The 24,273-nt window shown below is 55.4% G+C and overlaps 1 protein-coding gene across 1 annotated transcript in view; it reads right to left on the minus strand.

Annotated features, from left to right (window-relative positions):
* Positions 1-24,007, minus strand: part of WSCD1 (WSC domain containing 1) — a 40,810-nt gene extending 16,803 nt beyond the window's left edge. The window contains exons 1-5 of the mRNA XM_023764224.1: positions 23,946-24,007; positions 14,366-15,068; positions 9,076-9,190; positions 7,391-7,575; positions 3,000-3,121 (exon numbers count right to left, since the gene is read on the minus strand). Coding sequence (XP_023619992.1) covers positions 3,000-3,121; positions 7,391-7,575; positions 9,076-9,190; positions 14,366-14,792 — 849 coding nt within the window. The 5' untranslated portion in view covers positions 14,793-15,068; positions 23,946-24,007. The remainder of the gene's footprint in view (positions 1-2,999; positions 3,122-7,390; positions 7,576-9,075; positions 9,191-14,365; positions 15,069-23,945) is intronic.
* Positions 24,008-24,273: the final 266 nt, after the last annotated feature.

Raw genomic sequence — 24,273 nt, forward strand, 5'->3', positions numbered from 1 at the left:
AGCAACATGGATTTGTGCCAGCAAAAGCGAAGAAGGCTGAAAACAGAAGTTGGAAAGTGTAACATCTTCAGGGTGCGTGTCTGAAAGCACAGGGTGGACATCTCTGGGCCCTCGCGGGCTGCCCCAGTGGAGGTGCCCCCAGGATACTGGGATGTCTCCCCAGGATGCTGCTTTGAAGTCATCTTCCCTAAAAGAAGAGCCAAAGGCTGCCTCATTTCCTGCTCACACAGCGCTGGCGGGGGTGTGAGGTTAATAAAGGGTGTCCCAAAATTCACGCAAGAAGTAATTTTGATAGAAAACACAGGTTTATAATTAAAAATTGTAAATTTTTTTTATTGATTCATAAAGTACACAGTATAGGCTTATGTATGGAATAGCACAGCGGGTCAATGGCCTCCACGGCTTTGCTGGCACATACGCAAAGCCATGGTCTTCATTAGTCTTCATTGTCCCTGCTCCTGGGCCATAATTGGTACTTGGTAATGCTTATCAAATTGAAGGGATTGAAATCAAAGGGCAACAGATATTAGAATCTGATTCAATAAACCAAGTAAAATTAGGCTTTTATTTTTTGTTGTTGTTGTTAATGCTCACGCAAAATTCAAATCTTGCGTGAATTTTGGGACACCCTTTATAACCTCAGCCAAGGGCAACGTGGCAAAGTCTGCCAACGTGAGGAGGACACAGGGCCTGGAACCCAGCACCTCCTTGGAATTCTGTCTCCAGATCCACCGCAACAAAACGCCCCACCCACAAGGGGAGTCACTGCAGCCTTATTTGTAGAAGCAAAGGACTGGAAACAAGCTAAATGTGTAGCAGCGGGAGGCCGGTTAAATAAATTATAGGACATCCTGTAAGGGAATGAGAGACGGGGAAAGCACGCTCCTTGCCAATAGGAAGCCATCGCTCCCCGTCCCACGCAGGTTTGTAAAGGAATCGTGTCTTTGAAAGAACCGATGGCTGGAATAGACACAGATGCTCTCTGACTGTGGACACAGGAAGTCAGGACCGTGGCTGCCTCTGAGGAAGGACAGACGGTGGGTGGTGAGACACCGGGCGAGAGGAAGACGCTCCCGTCTGAGCACTTTGGTGTCTCTTTATTGTGTGAGCACATTACCTATTAAAAATAATTTAAAACACTAAGGACACACAGCGGTGATGTCTGTTTCCTGTCACGTCCCCCTGTTTCTTCTCTCCTGTTGCCTCCTTTCTGCGCTCACCCACTGGGGCCCCTCCCCGCAATGTCACATAAAGGGAGAAGCACGGGGGGTTGGGGGGGGGGGAGGCAGGGTGGGCTGTAACGCCAGTGGCTCCCTGCCTGTGTGCAGACCTGCTCTGGCTCTGTTGCAGCAGCTGGGATCAGAGCACCTCCCTCATGGAGCGCTGGGAGGGTGAGGCAGATCACGGGCGGGGAGGTCCCCCGCACAGCACCCAGCACACAGGACACAGGACACTGCCCCGGGCGGGTGGGCGGGGGACCCTAGGAGGCTGCCCTCAGCCCGATCTTGCCCAGCTGAGCTCCTCTGATTCCAGCAGAGGCTCCTCGGGGACCTGCTGGGACCTGCAGGTGTGCAGGCCGCCCTGGAGAGCAGCTTGTTTCCTGTGAGCACACAAGCAGGTGTCCCTGCGGCCTCCACCCCAGTCCCTGCTCCCACGAGGGGGAGAGGGGAAGTAGAGATGCCCAGGCCAGATGTGTGCAAATCAACAAGCTGCTCCTGGCTTGCTGCACGTGTCTCGTGATTCCCTGATGCCCTGAAAGCTTCCTCAGAGGACGTGCAGGAGCCTCTTCAAAGGCTGTGCGTGCGCAAGAGGAAGGTGCACACGCTTTGTCTCCACCGCCTCCAAGAGGAGCATCGCAAGAGCGGGGAGGGCATGCAGCAGAGGGAGGGCAGCTCCCAGGGAGGGTGGGGCACCCTTGGAGGGCAGGCTCCTCTGTGTCCAACCACACCTGCCTTCGCAGAGGCCCACTTCCTGCACCCTCAAACACCAGCAGGCCATGGAGCTACACAGCTCAAGTCCTGGCTCCCCCCTTACTGGCTATGCGACCTCAGAAAGAATGCTCAAGCTCTCCCTGCCTCAGTTTTCTCACCCGCAAAATGCAGATAATCGTAACACTACCCCATAGGGTTGCTACAGGATTAAATTGGCTAACACATTTGGGCTTGGAACAGTAAGCAGCTGGCATGAAACAAACAAGCAATACATGTTAGCTACTGTTGATAATTACTGTCGTCGTCATCATCATCATCATCATCATCATCATCATCGTTGCCAAGGCCCCTCTCTTAGCCCCATGGTGTTACACTGCCAGGTATCATGGTCTCATCAAGGCTACTGAACCCCCACACAGAGGAGCAGCCCCAAAGCCCAGCCTGCTGCCACTAAGGGCATTTCCAGGGCTGCAGCATCCAGACCCATTTGGAAATTGCTGGACTCCAGCCCCGGATCTCAGTGCTCTTTGGACAGCTTGCTGGTTCCACCAGCCTCGCTTCACAACGCCCCCCGCCCCCCAGTCCTGCTTTCTGCAAATCCTACCTGGCCTTGGCCAATTTCCCCGCCCCAGAGCTAGCCTCGGTCCCAGCCCAGCCCTCGCACAGTCACACCCCACTCCTCAGCCCAGGCTGAACCAAAGGTGCCCCTGGGACTCCAGCCCCTGAAGTCAGGTTCATGGCCAACACCATCAGCACACACAACAGAAAATCCGTCTGTCCCAGCAGCTTCGTGCTTCCAAACCAAGTCAGTCTACCATCTGACACTTGTGCCAAGAGCTCATGACGGGAAAGGCATGATCATTTCAGCTTCTACAACCTTCGCTGACAATTCCCCGCCCGGCCTGGAATCACCAGCCCTAGCAACAGACTCCCCGCGGGCACCCTCAGGGATGTCTGCTGCGCGGCCTGCTGCTCCGGGCGGACGGATGTCTGCAGCCCAGCACCGCACCTGCCCCCTCTCCGGGGCCACCGCACATGCTGATGTGGTAGAATTATAATTGGTCTTACTTTCTTGGAACAAAATCCCGAACACGTCTCCACTGTCACGTTGGCCTGCATCAGGGAGTCGGGGAAAGCGTGTGTGATGTTCTCGGGCAGCCTGAAGCACCCACGGTACGTGACCGACCTCCCTGGGAGAAAAACAGGATTTCGGTGAGAAATGGTGCTCCTGGTCGTTGGCGCCTGTCACAAGGGAAACTGGTGGCTTCTGCGTTTCAGCATGTGAAGGGGCGTCCTCAGGAGGGCGGGTTTCACATCAGAGAAGGCAAACTGCCCTAGACGGGGTGTGGCCAAGCCAAGACCCTGGGGGAAGCCAGGCACCAGGACCTTGGTCACCCGGGATCACCGACAAGGGGCCGCTTGTCTGACTTCAGGTCTCACTATTCCCACCAGCTCTCGGGGGACGGTGTCCATTCACCTTTCCTTCCTTTCTTCCTCCCTTTCTTCCCCGCCTCCCTCCCTCCACAAAATCCGGACTGTGCGTCCATCATGAGCCAGATTGGGCACTAGGGAACCTGTGAGGTGAATGTTCTGGAAAAGCGCATGACTTCCCCGTGAATGTGCAGAAAGAAAAGCAGGCCTGGAAATCAGCATCCTGCAAGGTTCCCGTCACTGCGCCACCGAGTGACACACTGTGTACTTCCTCTCGCCCCTCCCCCCGACCGTGAGCTCCCACCAAGCTCGAGGACTACGCCTTATGCCCATCCCAGGAAGCCTCAGGCCACGGTGTTCCTCAGACCTTCTGGTGGAAAACTGCAGCTCCCTAGTTGGCGTCCTTGGTGCTGAACAAGCCTTCTGGAATGTTCCAGCACCAACTGCTCATATTTCTTCCAGACTCATCAGAGTTTCTCTAGATGGCATCCCGATTCCTATCCCAGATCTCCTGGGGCTCAGCATCTCTCCCTGCTCCCCGTCTGCTCAGCGCCTGGCCAGCAGCAGAAACCCTCTCCCCAGTCAGCCCCGCGGCCAGAGGGCTCTCCACGCAGGACCACAAAGCAGGATGGAGCCCTGGTCTGGAAGCCCATCTGGTCAACCACGTCTCCAGTGTCTGCACGTCAGGACACCAGCCTAGTCGGGCACAAATGAAGGGAGGCAGCTGGTGCCGGGGAGAACCGTCCAGGCTGAGCATCTGACTGGCCTGAGGGCAAGTCCTGGCACTGCTGATGACTCGCTCTGAAACTTGGGTGTGTCGTGGACTCAAGACCCTCTGTTTCCTCACCGACATAATGCCCGGCAGCTAGAGTTGTTTTGAGGGGCAACGTGCACCCACAAGCCAGCCCCTGATGTGGCTGCCCTGGCCTTGGTGTAAGGACTTGGGGTGATGGCTTGTGCTGAGCTCACAGAACTCCTTCTTGTCCAGATGCATGAATGAGCCCCAAAAGGACAAAACAGCTAGATGGACTGGGCTGTGGTCCTCAGCCAGCTGCTCTGGGGTGGGACAGACACCAGGGAGACAGGCTCCGGGGGCACGTGACTAGGAGGGTGAACAGCACAGGCAGGGCACAGGGCCAGCGGGGCGATGGGCATCCCAGCGAGTCCCAGGCTGCAGGGAGGCACAAACCAGAGTCCCAGGGGCAGCTGCATGGGGGTCACCCTGTGCTCAACCACACCCAGCCCTGACTGACACAGCAGGTGCCCAGTGAGCACTGAGTGGATGAATGAACTGAACAACGGGGCACGTGAGGGCGCAGCACACACTGCGATGCCAGCGCTGCTGGGATGGCAGCATCGGCTGCCTCTGGGCATCACTGAGTGACTGTCTTTTGGGGAAGAGGCTGTCGTCTAGTGCAGTCTATCCACACCTGCCTCCCTCGCTTCCCAGGTGACAGCCCCAGGGCCACTGCAGGCAGGACACCTCTGAGATGAAGTCCTCGACGAACTGCTCTGTTCCTACCTCTGATCCCAACCCGGGGAGCTGAAATTTAACACGGGTGGCCACCTGGTTGCCCCTTAACAGAGATCCTGTTGACTCATCCCCTTGAGAAGGGAGCGGGCAAAGTTCAACTGCATGGGCCCCACAGGCTGCCCAAAGGGGCAGCTATCACACTGTTTTCAACATGAGCCATGACATCAAGTCTAGCCCACTCAAGATCTGAGGCTGAATAACTGAGCCATCTCACCCTTAACCAACGGGCAGCCTGAAGCAAATCAATGACCCCTAAGAGCCAGTGACTGAGCAGGGGGAGGAGCTGGCAGGGCAGCCGGAGCCCACATATGGACCTGGTCCTGCTGGGGGATGGTGGTGGCTTTGAACCCAGTCTGGAACATTCTGGTCCTCAGGAAGCCCATTTGGATGCCCAGGTGACAGAGAAAAAGTTAACAGATCCATGCACCACGGCAACCTCTGTGCCAGGCCCTGTCCTGGCCCAGAGTAGGTATCAATCACGATTTGTTGAGTTAATGGTCTCATTAGTGAATCCACAAAGAAGGTGTTGCCAGGGTTACAACCTCTTCCCTGTCCCCCCATCTGGAGCCCTAGTGCCCAGATATATCCTCTCTGACTATAAGCACTTACGCAGCCTCAGTGGCTGGGCCTGAGCATCAGCCACTCCCCCCTGTCATGCTGGCCCCATAGCAGTCACCATGGTTCTCACAGCCGGGCGTCTGTACTGCGTGGCTAACACTCATTGCTAGGAGAGCTCTCAGGACACCCCTCTGCAGTCCTAGCGCCTGACCTCAGCCCTCTTTCCCTGAGCTCTGCCCGTGCCTGGACTAATGCATTAGCTGCCCTGGAGCCGTTACCAGGTGCACAGCCAGAGGCGCTGTGTCCGCGAGCCCGTGTGCCCCCATTGTCCACGATCTCACCCCGGCTTGCGGTGGGGACGACCTCCCGTGCCCTGACTTCTTCCCAGCCCGGCCCCTCCTGATTATGAAAAGGACGGCCCGGGCCGTGCTCTCAGCCATCTTTATTTGATAAAGGAGCCTTTTATCGTTAGGTGAAGTGGATCTGGGACTCAGCATCTTGCAATCAGGACAAACCTGAGCTTCAAACACATCTAACAGGGCCCTCTGTATTTAAAAGCACTTTCCATTGACATTCTTGGGGGTTCAGTCTGCCTGTCTGAAGCATCAGCTGCCTCCACCTCCTGGCTGATTATTCCTCTTCTGAGTTCTGTACAGTGGGGCCTTGACTTACGAGTGTCCCGACTAAGGAGTTTTTCGAGATACGAGCCGTCTCTTGGCCGATTTTTTGCTTTGAGTTGCGAGCTAAAATTCGGGTTACGAGCCAGCTTCAGATACCCTACCACTAGTTGGCGCAGCGAACGTCACAGTGAACGCCACAACATCAGCCCAGCATCACGTGTCTCACTCATTCACTTTTTGATTTGACATACGAGTAATTTGAGTTACGAGCTCCGTCACGGAACGAATTAAACTCATAAGTCAAGGCCCCACTGTACTTAAATTGTAAGCTGACCTTCAGTGAGAGTTTATCTCTGGGAACTCGTTACACCTGGGTGGGTGGCACAGCTTTGAGCGGTGTTGCATTTGCCTCCGCCGGCCCCTCCCGGTGGTCCAGAGCTGATGTCTATGTTGGAGTGTTCAGGACCAGGAAGATCATGTAAATCTGAACCCCCAAACTCGTACGAATGCAGGTCGCCCACAGTTACAAATCCTTAGGGAGATTTTTCTTTTTGTTTGTCCCCGGAGCTCATGTCAAACAGGCAAGTTTCTTGCCATCTCCCTGGACTATATTTTAGAAACCGAACTTTTATTGAATTACACTTCATGTGGGTGTGAGGCAGAGGTTTCCATCCAGTTCCCTATCCTGACCAGCTCGAAGCCTCCTTCTCTGTCCTATGTGGACACCAGGACCTCAGCCCGCGGCCACCAAGACCAGCGACTGCCCTCTGTGGAGACCAGAGCTGCACAGCCTGTTCCCGACTCACATCGCCACTGCGACTTCGATTCCTTCTGCATTTCTGGAGCAAGGGGTTCCTTACTTGCTTGCTAGTTCGGCTATGCATGTAAATACCATTTGCTCCATTTTACCCTCCATTCCTAGGGGTTGGGTAGCTAGGAAACTTCCAGGTGACCTGGTCCACCCCAATGCTAGAAATCCAGGGCTGCCTCTGCACTTTACAAAATAGCCTGGAGCCCAGAGAGGGAAAGCGAGCTGCCAGAGGCCACACAGCACGTTTGAGACCTACCTAGGCCTTGGCCCCAGGCCTCTGGATCACTTTCTCTCTCCTTCAGGCGATAAAGAAAGATGTGCTTCAGCTATGAACTCAAGCGACCTTTGGCACACTCTAGCCCCGCACCCCACAGAGAAGAGGCTGTCCAGGGAAGCTGAAGAGAAAGGGAGGGCAGGGTTTCTGTTCCAAGTGATTTGGAGGAGGGGCCACAGGTGGGGGCAGTGGAGAGAGGGGCAGACAGCCTAGTGGGGGCTGCACACTCACGCTTCCTGGAGCTCGGCTGCAGCTCCTCCACGCGGTACACGGAGAGCCGGCCGACACCTCCGCACGCCGAGCCCTTCTCCCCCTTGCACTCGTGCTTACACTCCTCCGGCCCAACGCTCAGCACCGGGAGCCGGTTCCCGCAGTAGCACTCTGTCCCGGCCTCCAAGCCGGCGTAGACATAGGACCTGCGGGGAAAGCGGGCCTGGGATAAAGCTGCCCTTGGCCCAGAGCCAGGCCTGGGGTCCTAACAGCTGGCTGTGGGGCCAGGATGAGGGCTGGGCTTGAAGCTGCGGTTAGGTCTGGATGAGAAGGCAGGGGCCACGGCCATCAGCGTGCGGCTGGCCTCAGGGGTCATCTGCCTGGGTTTAGGGAACAGTCTCTCCTTTGTGCTAAGCTGACTGAGTCAGCCCCACTGGTTCCTCTCCTCAGCCCTGAGCTTTGTCCCCTAAGGTGCTGGCCATGTGACAGGTCATGGTGGGTCTACAGCAGTGGTGAGCTGGTAACTGGCTCTCGGAGGGGAGGGAAGGGGCCTAATTGGTGGCATTTGCCAATTTCTGTAGGTAATTTCAAGCTAGCGAGGGTTCAGCAATGGGCTTAGAGCATTTCTGAAATTTAACTGTCTGCTCTCGTGAGCCATGAGCTGGCTCCAGCTCACCACTGGTCCAAAGGGCCCTCCACATGTTACAAGCAGGCCCCGCCACAAGCCTCCCTGCCCTGGCGACCGCTCTTACCCGCCTCCACCCAGCTGTAATGCTGTCGGGAAGGAGAGAGAGAGAACGGAACCGATATGGTACCACACGGGATTTAACATTTTCAAACTCCCTCCTCAGTGGACCTAGGCATAAAAACCCAAATTGAAAACCCAAACGCCAGCTCCTAACCCTTGTTTGGCCCCTGCTGGCTGTGTGATGCTGAATGTCCCTTACTACCTCTCAGCCCCAGTTTCCTGAACTGTTAGGAGAATAGAATGAGATAGTGTCCATCTCAGTTTTATCGCCCTTGACAGGGGCCCTGTCCTTTCCTTCTCTGGCCTCAGTTTCTCCACCTATAAAATGGGCATGATTAGTTGTTACCTAGCAGAAGGTGGTGAGGATTTATGACACAACAAATATGAAAGAATCGGATGGGACTGAAAGAATAAGAGTACCATCTGCTGATTCTGTTGTACGCTCACAAACACACACGCACACGCACACACACACGCAGAGTGGTCTGTGACAGCCTTGATGGTAGAGACCACTCCCTGGCATATGACTAGTGTCTGGTAACGACTGGGTGAGTTGGCAGCAGCATAAAGAGTAAATCTTGTTTGAAACACAGTAGCTGTTCCTACAGAGCGAGACGGGTCCTCAGGGAAATCTGGGGTAAAGCCCTTGATTCTATTTTAAACATACAAGTAAACTGAGGCTGAGGAAAGGCAGAGGGCTCAGAGCTAAGTCACATGGCAAGTTCCTGGCTCAGCAGCACTAGAACTTGGTCCCTGGACACCGAGCCCAGGGTTCTATGCACAACCCCAGCCACCTCATCAATAAACTTTCTCTCTCCTGGACAGCTAGGCCCCAATCAATCAAGCTCTAATTAGTTCCACCCTGGATGCCACTGGCAGCCTTAGTATCCCCTCCCTCTGGGGAATGTCTCTTGACCTTATTTCCGGTGGCATCCGGGGTCCGGGGCCCCACACTTACCGCTCAGCGCAGGCGTCCTGGCAGTGGGAGACGGTCATCTTTCTCAAGTCAAAAAACACAGTGCCCTTCAGCGTTCTCTCCTGGCCGTCGTCACGGAAGCAGCCAACATAGGTGCCTGCAGGCGAGAAGCACAGCAGAGACTCGGAGGCCCTGGGGAGGGAGGGGTCCTAATGGCAGCCCACCCTGAGCGAATGCCAAGGTCACCCCCAGCCCTTCCGGGCAAGGGTAGCTCTCAGAGAAGCTGGGGCGTGAGGCTGTGGTCCAACGTCCCCGGCAGTGCTTCTGGATACTTCAACCCTGTTCCCTTCTGCCCCTTTTCTTGGTTAATGGCCCACTGGCCCCCAAGACACCCTGCCAGGACCCTGGTGTCAGTCTGAACACCACCTTCTTCCATCACAACTCAGCAAGTCAAGTACCTCCCCTGAACCACCCCCCATCCCTGCCCTTCCTGGGCTTGGAGAGGCCTCCCAGCTCCACAAATGTCGCCAGTGGCAGGTTCTGTCACCTCCTTGTCATCCAGAAGAAGGAAATTTATTGTGGAAACTCTGACTGTAGAGAATATAAGCCAGATCCTGCAGATAGAGCTATTTCAAGAAAAAAAATCTTCCGTCCCAGGTGAGAGTAGGCCCCCATCCCTGGAGGGATGTAAGAAGCCTTGATCGTGTAAGAGAGCTGTCCTCTGCGGGACTCAGCAGGGCCACGGACTGCGGGGCCTGCCAGTCCAGGCATCCCTGGCACACCCCTGGAACACCCCTGGAGGGAGAACATGGCTCCACACAGAGGTGGCAGTGCTGACCCAGACATGCACATGCCAGGGAAGTCTGCAACAGCCCTGCCCTGCCACCCTGAGAGGGCGGTATCTCTTCCCTTCCAGGCAATGAACCTCTTAGATTCCATCGGCACACAGGTGGCCACACCCCATGTCCATGCAGAGGCACATGCTACACCCTCCACGCAGGGCTTCCAGACCCCCAGGCCATGGAAGCTTCTCTCTCCTTTTCTGTAAAGTCTCAGGACTTCTGAGACCAGAATGGACCGCTGCAGGAAGATTTCACCCAGGTCAGCGAGAATAAATTGCTCTCCTTAGCCTGCCTGCTTAGTAAAAGAAAACGAGTATTTCAGAAATTCCTCGTGTGTTGCTCAGCGACAAAGAAATTCTATTACAGCTTTCAACTGAACATCCAAAACACAAGCTCGGGGGTGTTAAACATTTATCACTGCTGGTGAGAAATTAACCTGAAGGTTGTAAAGATGCCCTGGCTCAAGACCCTTGAAGGCTGAGAATGGCAGGGACATGTTTCTGGGGGAGCAGGGAACAGCTTTTGGGAATGGGCTGACTTAGGTTCAAGTCCAGGCTCCACCCTTACCTGGCTGGGTGACCTCGCATGTGCAGCTTCCCCTCACTGAGCCTCAGCTTACCCATCTGTGAACTGGGGCTACAGGCCCATGGAATTCATGGGGCGCTGATAAGAATTCCACAGCACCTGGGAAGTGTCTAATGCAAGGCATGTGGTACGGTACCCGCTGTCGTGGTTGTGTTTATTGTTAATGTATCATTATTAATATAAACATTTAAAAATTACTATACTTCCCTGGAACTCAAGTTCTTCATCATTAAAATGGTGGTAGCACCACGTACATATTAGGCTGTTAGAAATTAAATGAGATAACAGATGTACATCCACACAGAACAATGATTGACCATTAACAGACGTTCGAATAAATAACAGCTATTATTATTCTGATCCTTCACTCTAACCTGGGACCTGGTATGATGATGGATCAGTGAGTATCGGCTGAATAATTACCACATTCATAAAAGGGAGAAAGAAGTGGTTTCAAGCAGTCAGGCTCGGGTTCTTCAGAGAACAGGGAGGGGCGAACCAGTCAGCAGCTGCCCACGTCGGAACTGTCCTGCCCTCGCCCGGCTGTCCCGCTCAGCGTGTAGCAGGGGCCTGAGACGCAGATGAGGAGGAGGTGAACTCTTTCTTCCGGAAAAGTAACGAATGGCTTTTCTAACTCCCCGACAGAGGCAAGAATGTGCGGAAAGAAAAGGGCTTCCGAGGGATACGCTGGGACACATTCCGAGGCGGATTTATTACTTTCGGCTGAAATGGAGGCAATGCATTATTGTCTGTGACTCCACATCTGTTCATTTGCACATCAAAATGGACATGCTGCGAGGCTATTAATGATGGCTTTGGAGATATTGGAATGTCTTTGGAAATTACTATCAATAAAAAACAAACCGGCCATGGAGAAGTTACTATTTTTCCCCTAGTAAACGTACTGACATTTTATTCCATTATGGATGTTGTCCAAGGTATAATGAAATGCTCAGTGATTGATGGAGCCTCCTGCAGCTTCCTAGGCTTGCAGGATCCCTTTTCAGGAGGATGGCAGGCTGCCCGCGCCTCAAAGAGACGCCCTCTTTGTCTGCAGCCCCAGCAGCTGTCCCGAGGGCTGGACTGTGGGCTACTCTCCACCAATGAGGCCTGCCTGGTTGTGCAGGGCCCCCAGAGCGGAAGGGGGCTCCCAGAGGGTTTTCAGGCCAGTGCCCTGCCTCTTCCCTCTTTCTCTGAAGATTTCCAGCCATGTGACACCACCGCCTTACCCAGAGCACACATTCCTCCTGAAATATTGGGGAATATTAAAATCTTTAATAACCTATGGAGTTACTGACCATTCAACACTAGAGTTCCTGCTGTACCAGGTATTAACTCTTCACTTGCTGTTGGGCCATGGGAAGGTTTTAGGGGTCACTGGGGAGGGCAGCAGAGTGCACAGGGCACCCCAGGCACTCAGGATAGCCACCATTCCAATATTTTAAGAACTGATAAGGCCATACTGGTGTATAGCGGCTGACCTAACCACAGTCCTTCAGCCTTCACTGGAGCCCCATTCTGTCACTTTTTTCAGTCACTGAAGATGACTTAAAGGGGGTACCCACTGGTTCTCCTGGACACATGCACGCAACACCCAGGGCTATAACTAGGTCACCCTGAGCCCTCCCCTCTGCTGGCCAGACACGTTGAAGTCAGGTTATAAAGAACTAGCCACTTCTGTCTAATAAGCCCAAAGCCCTTTGCACCTGCCTCCCTCATGCCCTAGTTGTGCTATGCAGTAAACATGTGGGTGCATGTCTGACTCTGTCACCAGACCCAGATCCTGAAGGGCACTGTGAATAGCATACATGGAGACCCAGACACGAATCCTCAATAAGTGCAGATTGAGAGCAATAAAGAGAGGAATTGCAGCTAATTTGCCCAAGGTCACAGAGCCCAGAACTGGCAATACCAAGAGAGGCACTCAGCTCTGCTTTCAAAACTTGTGTTCTTTCTATGGCTTCGTCTCAAGAAATCTGTGTTAACCTTGTCAGTCATCGACACTTTAGTCTAAATGAGTTATACTGGTGCCACCTGCATAGGGACCCAGTCTCTGGGTGAGTTGAGGAGAGTTTATAGAAATCATACCTGCATAAAATGAGCAGCAGAATCAGATCCTCGTTTCTCCCATGAAAGCCTTGCTGAGGAACCCCATGGTGAGGGCTTTGACCCAGATGGTTTTAGAAGCAGCTTCCTTCCATGCAGATGGCAATGCGGTCTTCCAGTCTACATTTTACTGAGCCACTAGGGTCATCCTCCTAAGGTGAGGGAAGCCTGGGCTCCTTTCTCTTCCCTGGCACCTTCTCATTATCCTTAGAATAAAGCCAGATTCCTAGGCCTGATCCTCATAGCCCTCCCTGACTCAGGCGCCAGATCTGAACTCAAAACCCACGCTCCAATCGCCTCACATCTTTCTGTATCCTGCCATGGAGGCTTCATTCTCCAACCACACTTTTTATAGGTAAGAGAGCAATTCCCTCTGTGACTTAGGGTGCAGGACCAAATGGGGCGGTGGCAGAGATGCTGAGATGCTGACGGAGCCATCAACACCTAACAACAGCCATGACACTTTCTGGGTGCTCATCACATGCAGGCTCCGTTCCTGGGCCCACACAGAGCCTGTGTAACCCAGTGCACAGAGCCCCGACCTGAAGCCAGGCTGTTCCCATGTTAGGATCTCAGCAGTGTGACTGTGGCGGGCCCACCTGTGTCCCCCAGGCTGCACCTTGAGATGCATGCCCCACCCTTGTTCTGAGCCCCCACCTGCTCCGCTCCATAACACACCCTTTATTGGCTGTCTTCTCTTCCCTGGCTCACTTCTCACTCCCTGACAGTGTTCCCAGGATCACAGCCCTACTCTACCACGTGCATTGGAATCCTGGTTTCAGGGTTTGCTTCTTGGAACCCAAACTAAGAGAATGACCTTGGGAACTGACTTAACTTCTTTGTGCCTCAGTTTCTTCATCTATAATACTGGGATATAACATAGAACCCCTATATAGCACATTTACAGGAACATAGTAAATGACATACGAGTTAGCTGTTTTTATTAAGTGATAACAGCTGCCAGTTACTGAATGCCGAATAAGGTACTACAGTGGGGCCTTGACTTACAAGTTTAATTCGTTCTGAGACCGAGTTCGTTAAGGAGCTTGTTAAGGAGCTCAATAACTCAAATTACTCTGTCAACTCAATGCAAAAAATTGGCTGAGAGACAGCTGGTATCTCAAAAAACTCGTTAGTCGGGACACTCGTAAGTCAAGGCCCCACTGTAGGCCCTCCAGCCCAGGCGTCCTCGGCTTAGGTGTATAATGTACATCAGAATCACCGGGGAGGGTGGCTACATGGACTGCAGCCCCTGCCCCAGAGCTCAGGATCCCCCAAGTCTGGGAGAACCGGAGAATCTGCACTTGGAACAGGCTCCCCGGTGATGCTGAAGCTGCTGTTCTGGGACCCCACCTTGCGAGCCACTGCTCTACACGATCACATTTAATTCCCACAACAACCCTGGGGCAGGCATCTCTATCTCCATCTCAGAGGGACCCGGAGAAGGTAAGCGCCATGTTCAAGGCTACCCGACAAGTTTGTGTCTAAGCCAAGATTCAGGACAAGGATGGTCTGAACCCAAAGCCTGAGCTTAAAGTGACCTGCTCACACATCCTGCCTGAGCCATGTGGAAGCCCAGCTGGTGAGGGAGCGAAATTCCAAGGGGCTTCCCATCACAGGCCCTCCCCACACCGTGCGAGCAGGAGGGGAGGGACAACAGGTGAAGGCCGGGGGTCTGCAGTGCCTACTCCTCAGGCCGCCCCAGGGGCCAGAGAAAGGGGCCTCTGATCCGGTGACCCAGAGCAGGCTCCTGAGAGCAGCTCCCAAATATGCCAGAGGAACCAGGGCTGAGCACCTACCTCGGCTGCTGGCGGCTGGCCTGGGGGCCGCGGGGCCCAGGGCGGGCAGCGCCTGGGGGTCAGCCATGAAGTGGTGGAACCAGTGGCGCCGCAGCTGGCGCAGCTCCGAGTTGCGGCTCCGGAGCCAGCGGGGCCCAGGTCGGGGCCGGGCCAGGGGGCTCTGCAGCACATCCACGCCGAGCAGCAGCTCCGGGCTGACACGGGGGTCCTGCAGGGCTCTGCTGTCCAGCAGGCCCACGCCCAGCGCCATGGCGGCCACGGGCAAGGCCTGCAGGGAGCCAGGCGCCCGGGGCCCCTGCGGCAGGGCCACTCGGGCCCGCTGCAGCAGCAGCAGGCTGCCGGTCATCAGGTAGGCGGCCGTGAGGAAGAACAGCAGGAACTGTGTTCTGCGGAGAAACTTCTGGAGTCGGAAGAAAGGTTTGGCCATGCCCCTGGGCGGCAGGGCTCCTGGCTGGAGCCTGGGCACGGCTCCTAGCGCCCGGGTGGGAGGGAGGCCGGGGCCTCCGGAGGCATCATCGCCACATCCTGGAGCAGCCGGTGCTCTCCGGGGGCTACTGCTCCTCCTGCCCCGCTTCCGGCAGGGGCTCAGCTGGCACCATCACTCATCTCCGGCCACTGGGCCCTGGGGCTGCAGCTTCTGGCCGAGTGTCACAACCTTCGCCATCCCTGAGCTCTGCCAACCCTCACCTCCCGGCTCAGAAACCTGGAAAAGCAGAGAAAACCACGTAGGTGAAATAGGAGGGGCCACCACTCCCACCGCTCCAGGCCAGGAGCCCTCGCTGCTGGCTCCGTTTACCAAAGGGCCTGGCTGTGCTGCAGGCACTGGGCAGAGAGCGGCTTCAAGTCTCAGCTCTGCCACCGGCCGGCTGGATGCCATCTAGCGAGTTACTTCACCTCCCAGGCCTCAGCTTCGTCACCTGTAAAATGGGACAACACTGTCCCCTGAGCGGCAGTGAGGATCCAGTAACGACAGCAACAGGGAAGAGGGAAAGCAGCAGCTCTGCACTGAGTCCTACTGAGCGTCAGGCACTCGGCTCAACGCCTTAGGTATTATCTCACTTCGTTTTCCCACCAATCCAGTGAGGTGGATCCTGTAATAGCCCCAATTACAGATGAAGGAACCGTGGCCAAAGGGGGCAAAGAAGCTTTCCCAACGTTGCACAGCTGGTCAACGGGGGAGCCAAGGTTAGGAGTACAGCTGGTCTGTACTCAGAGTCTGTGCTTTGAACTCCACGGATAGCCCAGCCACATCCAAGCGCACCCAGCCCAAGGCATGGGTATACAGCAGGTGCTCAACACAAGCATGCAAAACTCCCAGGGGCACACGAGGACGGCAGGCAGTGCTTTGGAAATTGCTTGGCAGAGGCTGGTCAGCTTTAACACGGGAACGGGCACCGGGGATGGGGGTGGGGGTGGGGGCGGGTGGAGAGAACTTGCAGTCTCCCCAGGCTTCCTGAAGGCGACGGGCCAAAGGAACAGGACAGCCCAGGGCCCCGCACCTGCGATCGGGGGCTGGGGCGCCTGATGTGGAGAAGGCGAAGGGCTCTCAGGGCAGCCTCCCAGGGACCCCTCCATCCCCAGCATCAGCTCTCCTGCTGAGCGGTGGTTCCCACTGGCGGGCCTCTGAAGTGTGCTGTGAGGGGCGGGCGGCGGGTTCTGCAGCTGCCTGGAGCTGGGCTGCTGCGGGAGGAAGGCCCTCACACAAGGACAGGCTTGTCCCAAGAAGAAAGGCTCCGAGGAGCGTGACTAAGCCGCTGCCCGTAACTAACATGGGCCGGGACTCCCGCCAGACTAGCGGCCCCTCAATGGCTGCTCTGTGCGCTGGGAACAGGCGGCCGGGTGTGAGAGGAAAGACAATGTTTGGGCTCTGTGGCCTGGCATTCCAGGGGCGAAGATCCGGAGGAGCCCGGACCTGCATGACCCTTTCTGATTGAACGCTGAGAGCTGCCAGTGCTGAGGCCTCTGGGGAGGGCAGGGATCTGGGAGTCCAGGCGGCGGGCCCTTTAGGCTGAGTGGGGGTGGCAGGCTGGGTAACCAGCAAATGAAGGTGGAATTAAACTCTGAGTCGGGAAGCCATTTCAGACCTTTATTTTCCCTCTAAGCTGGTGTGTGCCAGGCCCACCCCAGCCAGCCTCCTCAGATTTGTAAAACCGCAGAGAAAATCCCGAGAAATCCTGACTGATCTCCCCGTCTCCAGCTTCGGCCCTTCCGACCCACCTCCACAGGGCTGCGGGGGTGATCCTCCTAACGCGCAAATCTGATCACAGCACTCCCCTGCCTAAAACCCCTTTCAATAGCTCTCATGGCTTCTGGGATAAACTCCAAGCTCCTTAGCACAACATACAAGGCCCTTCATGATCTGGCCCATAGCTCATCTCTTGCCAGGCCCTTTCCATTGGCTTCGCCATCATGCATCCATGCACATGTGCGCGCACACACACACACGCACACATACACACATGCCCACCACGCTCCAGAACAACTACCCAGCACATCTGTCTTGATGCCTCTGTACACAGTGCCTCTTATGTCTTTTCCCGCCTTTGCCTAATGCAGGGGTGGGGAACTGTTTTTCAGCCAAGGGCCATTTGGATTATTTATAACATTATTTTCGGGCCACACAAAATGATCAACTTAAAAATAGCCTCCTATATTTGGTCAAACATTTAATTAAGTCACCCCTAATGCCTTGGCAGGGCCGGACCAAATGATTTCTTGGGCCTTATACGGCCCACCGGCCGGACGTCCCCCACCCCTGGCCCTGTGCTCCCTCCAAGGCTCAGCCCAGGTGCTACTTCCTCCGAGAAGCTTTCCCCGCCCACTGCCCACCCACTGGGAGATTCCTCAGTCTCCCTCAGCCCACAGCTGGCCCCTACCCCAGCACTCACATCCTGGGATGATTTTAATTGTCCAGCTACTTGTCAATCATCCTGGCAGGACTGTGATCGCCTCAAGGCTAGAGGTCCTACCCTTTTCATTTTGGTAACTCTGGGCCCCCAGCATGAGGCCTGGCCGTGCAGATGCTCGGCGATCTTTGGTTCTGAATACATTTTTTTAAATGAATGATGAGATAAATTGACAGGAGGATCCCGGTATCAGAAACCTGCCCCTGTGGGGTCTCCGGGCAATGAAATCTCGAGTTCCACTTATCCGAAGCTGTGGGAGCTCAGCCTAAAGAGCAGAGGACACGGTGCGTGAGCACACTGCCCGAAGGCAGCTTAGCACAGGGAGGGCTTCCAGACTACGGAGGCCGACGAGGTGCCTGAGGTTTATGCTATCCTTTTCCTGCTGTAAGTCCATGAAGAGGTGTTTCCAGCTCTGCTCACAAAGGACTTCTGGTTATAAGACCAGGATTCTATCAGCAAAAATAATCCTGTAAGGTGAAACTAAAAGGGGAGAAGGAAGGACTCCCGATAGGGAAAGAAAAGTCCGGATAAGACAGAGCAGAAATGTGGGCATCCCGTTAACAGTTCAGGACCTGGAAGATGCGGTGTGGCTCCCATACACACTTTCCATACAGGCTGTGGACACGAGCTACAAGTCGGGTGGTGTACAGTGGGTGGGCATTGTCAGGGCTACAATCAGGATTCTACTGATCACACCCAAGTTCCCCAAGGCCTTCCAATGTCCTCTCTGGAGTTCCCCCTTCCCCGAGGGGCTGCCCCTGGTCTGAGGAGGGGGACACTGGGCGTGAAGGCAGGGGTTGGGCGGGAGCTCAATGACCCAGGCCTGCTATAAAGCAGGCTGCCAGTCCAAACTCCTAAAATCACAAAGCAATTCCCAGCCCAGAACACCTGCGTTGGGGGCCTGCATGCCCAAAGTATTGGAACTTGCCCCTCTGCCCTAGACTTCTGCCACACTTCCCCACCAATATTATACTTGCCAATCACCCCCTCTCTGCCATGCCCACCTCTCCTTCCGGCTGGCGGCCCCTCTAGGGCACAGATCACATGGGATTTATCACCACATCCCCAGGTCCCAGGGCACAGCCAGCAAGCCAGGGTTGGCCACTGTATGTTGAGTGACTGAACCTGAAAGAGGCCTGGGAGTGGGCTGGGGGTGGGTGGGATACATCTGCGCAGGCGTTCACAGCCAGCCACGAGGTCAGTCTTACAGCTGCTGACCCCTGGGGACATCCAGCCACTGCCTGAGGCACTGGCCCGGGAGCCCATCAGCTGTGCCCACTGCCCTCCAAAGCCGGGGGTGGGGGAGGGCTCTCCACGAAAGCGAACCCAGCTTGGGAAAATCATTGCCAGGGCAGAGCCTCAGGCTCCTCATCTGTTAAATGGGCGTAAATCAGCATTGTTGTGGGGTCAATTAGGAGTAAAACTTCTGCTACCCACCAACCATGGCCAACACTGGTTATGAATACAAAGAGGCAAACAAGGAAACTCCGGAGGGGAGGCCTGCGGAGGGGAGGGGAGGCCTGCGGCGGCTGTGCCATCAGTGAAATCAGTCACCTTCAGCTCTTCTTAGCCCCTCACGCCCTGGGGTGGGCCTCCTATCCCATTCCCACTTGAAGCTGGTCCCAGCTAAGATGGCTGTTAGCATCTCCTTATTTTTCCAGGCCACCATTTATGAAGCACGCACCGTGTTAATACACAGGCTAGGCAGCGTTGGATACTCTACCTGCGCCGTCTCATTCACTCGATACCTCCCCCCGCGGCAGATGCCCTGGTTGCCCCCATTGAGAGCCAAAGTCACTAAAGCTCAGCCGGGTGAAGTCCCCTGCCCAAGGTCAGACACACCGGGGCTGGTGGTGCTCAGACCCAGGCCACCAGCTTCAGAGCCCGCCCCGTGCCCACTAAGCATCCTGCTCTCCCCACACCAGCTCCGGCTTCACACAGGGCAAGATTTATTCCGGAAAGAGTGAGGTGTGCCTCCCTCAGCACCTTTCTGAAAGCCTGCCAGGCCAGAGCTCCTGGAGGAAGTCCTGCACACGGCGTCCCCGAGCCAAACCTCCTGGACGCTGCCATGTGGGTCAGTGTGCCGCCTGCTGGGCCCTCCCCTCCTGAAGTCTGGGTCATTTCCCCTAAGCCATGCTTCCCATGCGGCACCTCCCTCCTCAGAACCACGCAAAATGCTTCAGGGGGGCGATGGGGGGCTCCACCCTGCCTGAGGCTCAGGCCTGGTTGGAGGGGCGCCAGGGCTGAGGACACCTCTGTCATGCCCAGTGGCCTTCTAGAGGCCGGTTGTCACCCCAGAGAAGGGCAGGGCCTGGGGGACGGAGACCTGGAGTTCCCTCAGGAATGAGAGGAGAAATGATAGGACAAAGGGGCTCCCAGGGTCTCAGGGAGGGAGCAGGAGCCTGGCTCAGGTGGGCACTCAGGCAACCTGAGCCCTCTTCTGTTCCTCTGTTGTTATCTGGGTCCCAGGTAGATGCTGAACATGAAGGAGGTGGAGGGGGGAGGGATTGGGAAGATGGCACCTGCCTCTCACCCAGGTTTGGGGCTTGAGAAACTGAGCAGGGAGGGGGGGGGGAGAGGAGAGGAGGAGGGAGGGGAGGAAAGAGAAGAGAGGAGAGCCATAAAGACAAAGGAACAGGGCCCAGCATGTTGCTCTCCAGACAGGGAGATGAGCACTCTGAGCCCAGCCTCTATGACTGGCAGGAGAGCTGGAGGGATCTCAACAAAGCCACACCAGGGATCCTCCCTCCCTGTCGTCTCCTACATCATCAAAGCCTGCCTCTGCCTTGCTCTGGCTCCATGCCTGTCATCTGGACCCTCCCTCTCAGTAGCCTAAGAAGGCGATCTTTCTAACAAGAACTAATGCTATGGCCTGCAAAGGATCCCCAGGGCTCAGATGGCCAAGGTGAAGCTCCTCAGCCTGGCATTCAATGGCCCTTCTTGGTTCAGTCTCCCAGCCCTTCCTTTCACTATTGCTTCCAGAATGCAATCTCCCAACCAGTGTTCCCTGGCCAGCATGAGGCACTCTGCACCCCCTCACACATGTTCTTCCACTGGCCATGGATGTCTGTGCCCCGTCTCATGGCTCTGCAATGCATTGTGGCCACCAGTCAAGGTGGCATCAACTCCAATGCCACCTCTTCCATGATGCCTTCCTGATCCCTGGAACAGAGCCGCCCTCCCGGGCCCCACAGAGCTAGTTGGCAAAGTTGGATGCTCTGTGAACTGTGCCTTGTCCTACCTGGAGTCAGGACTCTGCTACTCTGCCTATTCCTCCTCCCAGCCTGTGAGTCCCTTGAGGACATAGTCAGTGCCTCTGCCCACCTCCGAGTGGAACACAGGACAGGCTCCCAGGAAATCTGTGCCTACTGGCCACCCTCCAATGCTCCGGGCCATGCTGCCCTCACCCTGGGCTCCCACGCCTTTGGGTCTTGGAGACTCAGAAAGAGAGCCAAGGACCCAACTATATATATAAAAGCCTAAGTGACCATTTCACCATGCGACCGTTCAACCGGTAGCCATGACATGCACTGACCACCGGGGGCAGATGCTCAATGCACAGACATGGAAACATGGAACAGACTGATGAATCTCAGAGGGAAGGGCGGGAAGAGATTAACCAAAAATCTTATATGTTACTAGAGGACCGGTGCACAAATTCGTGCACCAGTGGAGTCCCTCAGGTTGGCCTGTGGGGATCACCAAAACCAATAGTCCGACAACCCCCGAGGGCTCCTGGATTGCAAAAGGGCGCAGGCCAGACCGAGGGACCCCACCAGTGCACGAATCCATGCACTGGGTCTCTAGTTAAATATAAACCTGCTGGCCCTTGGGTGGGATACGGTCTGGGAAATGGGAATGGAGTGGGAGTTCCCTAACTTTGAAGAGACACATCTTTGGTATATGTGCTGCCAGAGTGAGCACAAAGAGGCAAATCTTTGAACTTCTGAACTTTTGAAGAAAGCCGAAGAGTAAGAAATGTTGCTAAAAAAGTTATAAAACATAACAGTAAGGTGGAAACTCCAGTCAATGCAGAAGCGAGGGGATCCTCCATCAAACCTACTGCTGAAGTTCATATAAGTAAGAATAAATTTTTCTATGCTACATTAGAGACTGCAAGGTAGTCAGGCTCACACACTATCAATTGTGTTGAATGAACAGATCAACAAACCAAACGAATGAGTGATCGCTCCATAAACTTGTGAAGTCAAAATCATTATCATCCCCATTTTATACTTGCAGAGTTTGAGACAGAAAGAGCCAGTTAATGTGGGCAAAGATAAGAAGCTATTGCTAGCCTGGGCTCCAAGTTTTCTGATTTTAAATTTGTAGTTTCATCTACCAGAGCACATGGCCTTCATTTGTTCAACACCAGCGATGTAGGTTCTTCCAGGCACCGTGCTAGGGGCCAGGGCTGCAACGAAAGACAGAATACCCCTGCGGGGGCTGGTGTGTTCCCTTTTTAGTTAATTGATCTGGAGCCCAACCCACTCCTGAAACAGCCAAGCACAATGTCTTCTGGGCTATCTCTGGGGCACCTCTTTCACAGAACCCTATTCTGTTCATTTGTTCATATGTTTCCCCTACTCAGTGGTGCACTTCTGCGAGTTGCCTAGATCCCATTGAGCGACCAGGACAAACCTGGGCAAGTGAGTGACGTACCCACCCAAAGTCAGCCTGGCCCTTCTCTGGCTCTCTGCCTGCTGTGCTCGCAGGCATTGGGACGAGGGGCCCAGGACACCTTTTCTATCATCAGAACCCTCCCTCTTGGCCCCCTCCTGCCAAGACAGCCACCCTCTGGTTTCCAGCAGCAAGAGAAGAGAAGCAAAGTGGAAGGGAGAGACCCTAACAGCCACCAATCGGTGCACTGCATTTTAAAGCTTACAAAATTAATCGAATCCGTTCTTTCCTCCACTTCTCACATCCACACTGGGAGGCAGAGTTCCTCCCTAACCACGTTCTCCAAAAGTGGCACATTTCTGATAATTTTCTGATAATTATCATCTGATAATATGTCAACATGGATTATTAGAGCCACGAGGAGGGATTAGAAGAAACAGTGTGTAAACAAGACATTGAGCCCCACGGAGAAGGGAGTCAAAGGCCAGGTTCATGCATTCACTCCCCAGATGAGCAGGTCTGCCTCTAGCCCAGCTCTGCCCCTGCTGGTGGGTCTGCTTATCATGCATATCTAACAGGTAAAGACCCTGAAGGCCTAAACACTGAGCTGCCCCAAAGCCCTTGGCCTTGACCTCAGTGTAGCACCTGAGGGAGAGTCAGGGAATGGGTCTCACCAAGAGTGACCGGGATCTGAGCCAGATGGGAGCCACAAGCCGGGAGTGTCTACAAAGAGAAGCACCCATTCCCCAGAGGCCCTGCTCGGACAGGATTCCATCTGGCCTGGAGGCTCGGTGCAGCCTGAAGACTATAGGGAACCAGCTCTGTGACTTACTCCCCAAATGCCGGGCCTTACCTGACTCGGCTGGAGGCTCGGGCTTCAGCAGCCAACCAACTGGCGGCCCAGAATACTCACTTCTGCCTGGTTAGGCAGACAGGAGGGAAGGGACAGGGGTCTGGCCTTATGCCTAATCCAGGCTTCTCTTCACTTCCAGCCAGATAGGCTGCAGGCCACAGAAGAACACCCCACAGGCTCCAACGCCCACTACCACCCCCCCGGGATAATCCCTCTTCCTTCCAGAGGAGCTGTGGGAACCGTCCCGCTGAGCACAGGAGGATGCAGCAGCAGGTGAGGACCCCGGCATCCTCCTGGGGAAGGTGAGCTGCCAGCTCAGCCCACCAGCCCGCCGCCCAGCTCCAAGCTCCTTTAGCGAGTGGGCCTGGGAGAGACCAACATACCCTCCCACAAACCAGCACCGTTGCTCCTCCTTGTAGAACCCCTGGTCTGTGGTGGCCCAGCAGGGCACCTTCTCCACGGGACTCCCGAGGGCCAAGCTAAGTGTGTATGAGGTAGTGAGAGGCATAATTGAGAGACACCTCCCCCTGGCCCTCTCTCCAGCCCCTACAAGCACCAGGTAGGGCTGCCACAGACAGGGCAGGGCCAGCCAGCTTTCCACCTCCTCTGTTCTACTCCCCACCGGCCCTCACTTTCTGAACTCCATGGCCTAGGCAATGCGGAGGAGAAAAGGCCCATCTCCTCATCACAACCATGGCATGGAGTCCCAAGCTGGGACAACCCATGTGCCTCCATAAACCGCATGCTGTTTCAGCGACAAGAGGGAATACACGGAGGACCAGGGCATCTAATGTTGTTAGAAAAGTAGTGGAGTTCCGAGCCTGTCCATCTTGGGAGCAGCGGGGGACCCGGCTAGTGTAGGCAGCAGCTAGATCCCAGGGCAGGACTATGGGGGCGGTGTGGGGGGCGGATTGGAACCCTTACACGCATCCTCCCCAGGACGCAGCAGGCTCAGCAAAGCAGCAGAAGTCCCCGCTCTGCGCTGCCTCCCCGGGGCGAGCCGGCAGGGAACAGGCATTATCGGAGGGCGCAGATGCTCAGGAAAAGACAACCCCCAGGTTACCCAGAGGCAGGGTACTCCTGGAGGCGTCTCGATACAAAAGAAAAACGCAATTAGCAGCCACCAGGCGTGAGTTTCTGTCCACGCCTGTGAAGACGCAAAGCTCTACTTGGGGTAGATACCGGGACAAAATATATATACATCTTGCTTTAGCTTCTGCCTCTGCTCAAGTTCACCAAGCTGGAGCAAGCCCTCTGCTGACCGGAAGCCTGGCTTGGTAGCAGAACGAGAGCGAGCTGCCGCTGGGTGAACTGTCTCCTCCTAGGAGAGGCGGTGCGCACCCCAAAGCGTGTCCTCGCTCCCCTCCCGGTACCAGATCCGCGGCTCATCCGGGGAAACGGACAGTGTCTCAGTAAACCAAGAGGGGGATGAGCTTCAGCAACTGCCTTGCGCCCCCGCCCCCGCTCCAGCCCCTCATCCCGGAGCGCTCCCCGCCATGCGCACACTCACACTCGCTGCACCCCAAAGG

This window comes from Myotis lucifugus, unplaced genomic scaffold, assembly GCF_000147115.1.
Source record: "Myotis lucifugus unplaced genomic scaffold, Myoluc2.0 scaffold_322, whole genome shotgun sequence".
NCBI classification, from domain to species: Eukaryota; Metazoa; Chordata; class Mammalia; order Chiroptera; family Vespertilionidae; genus Myotis; species Myotis lucifugus.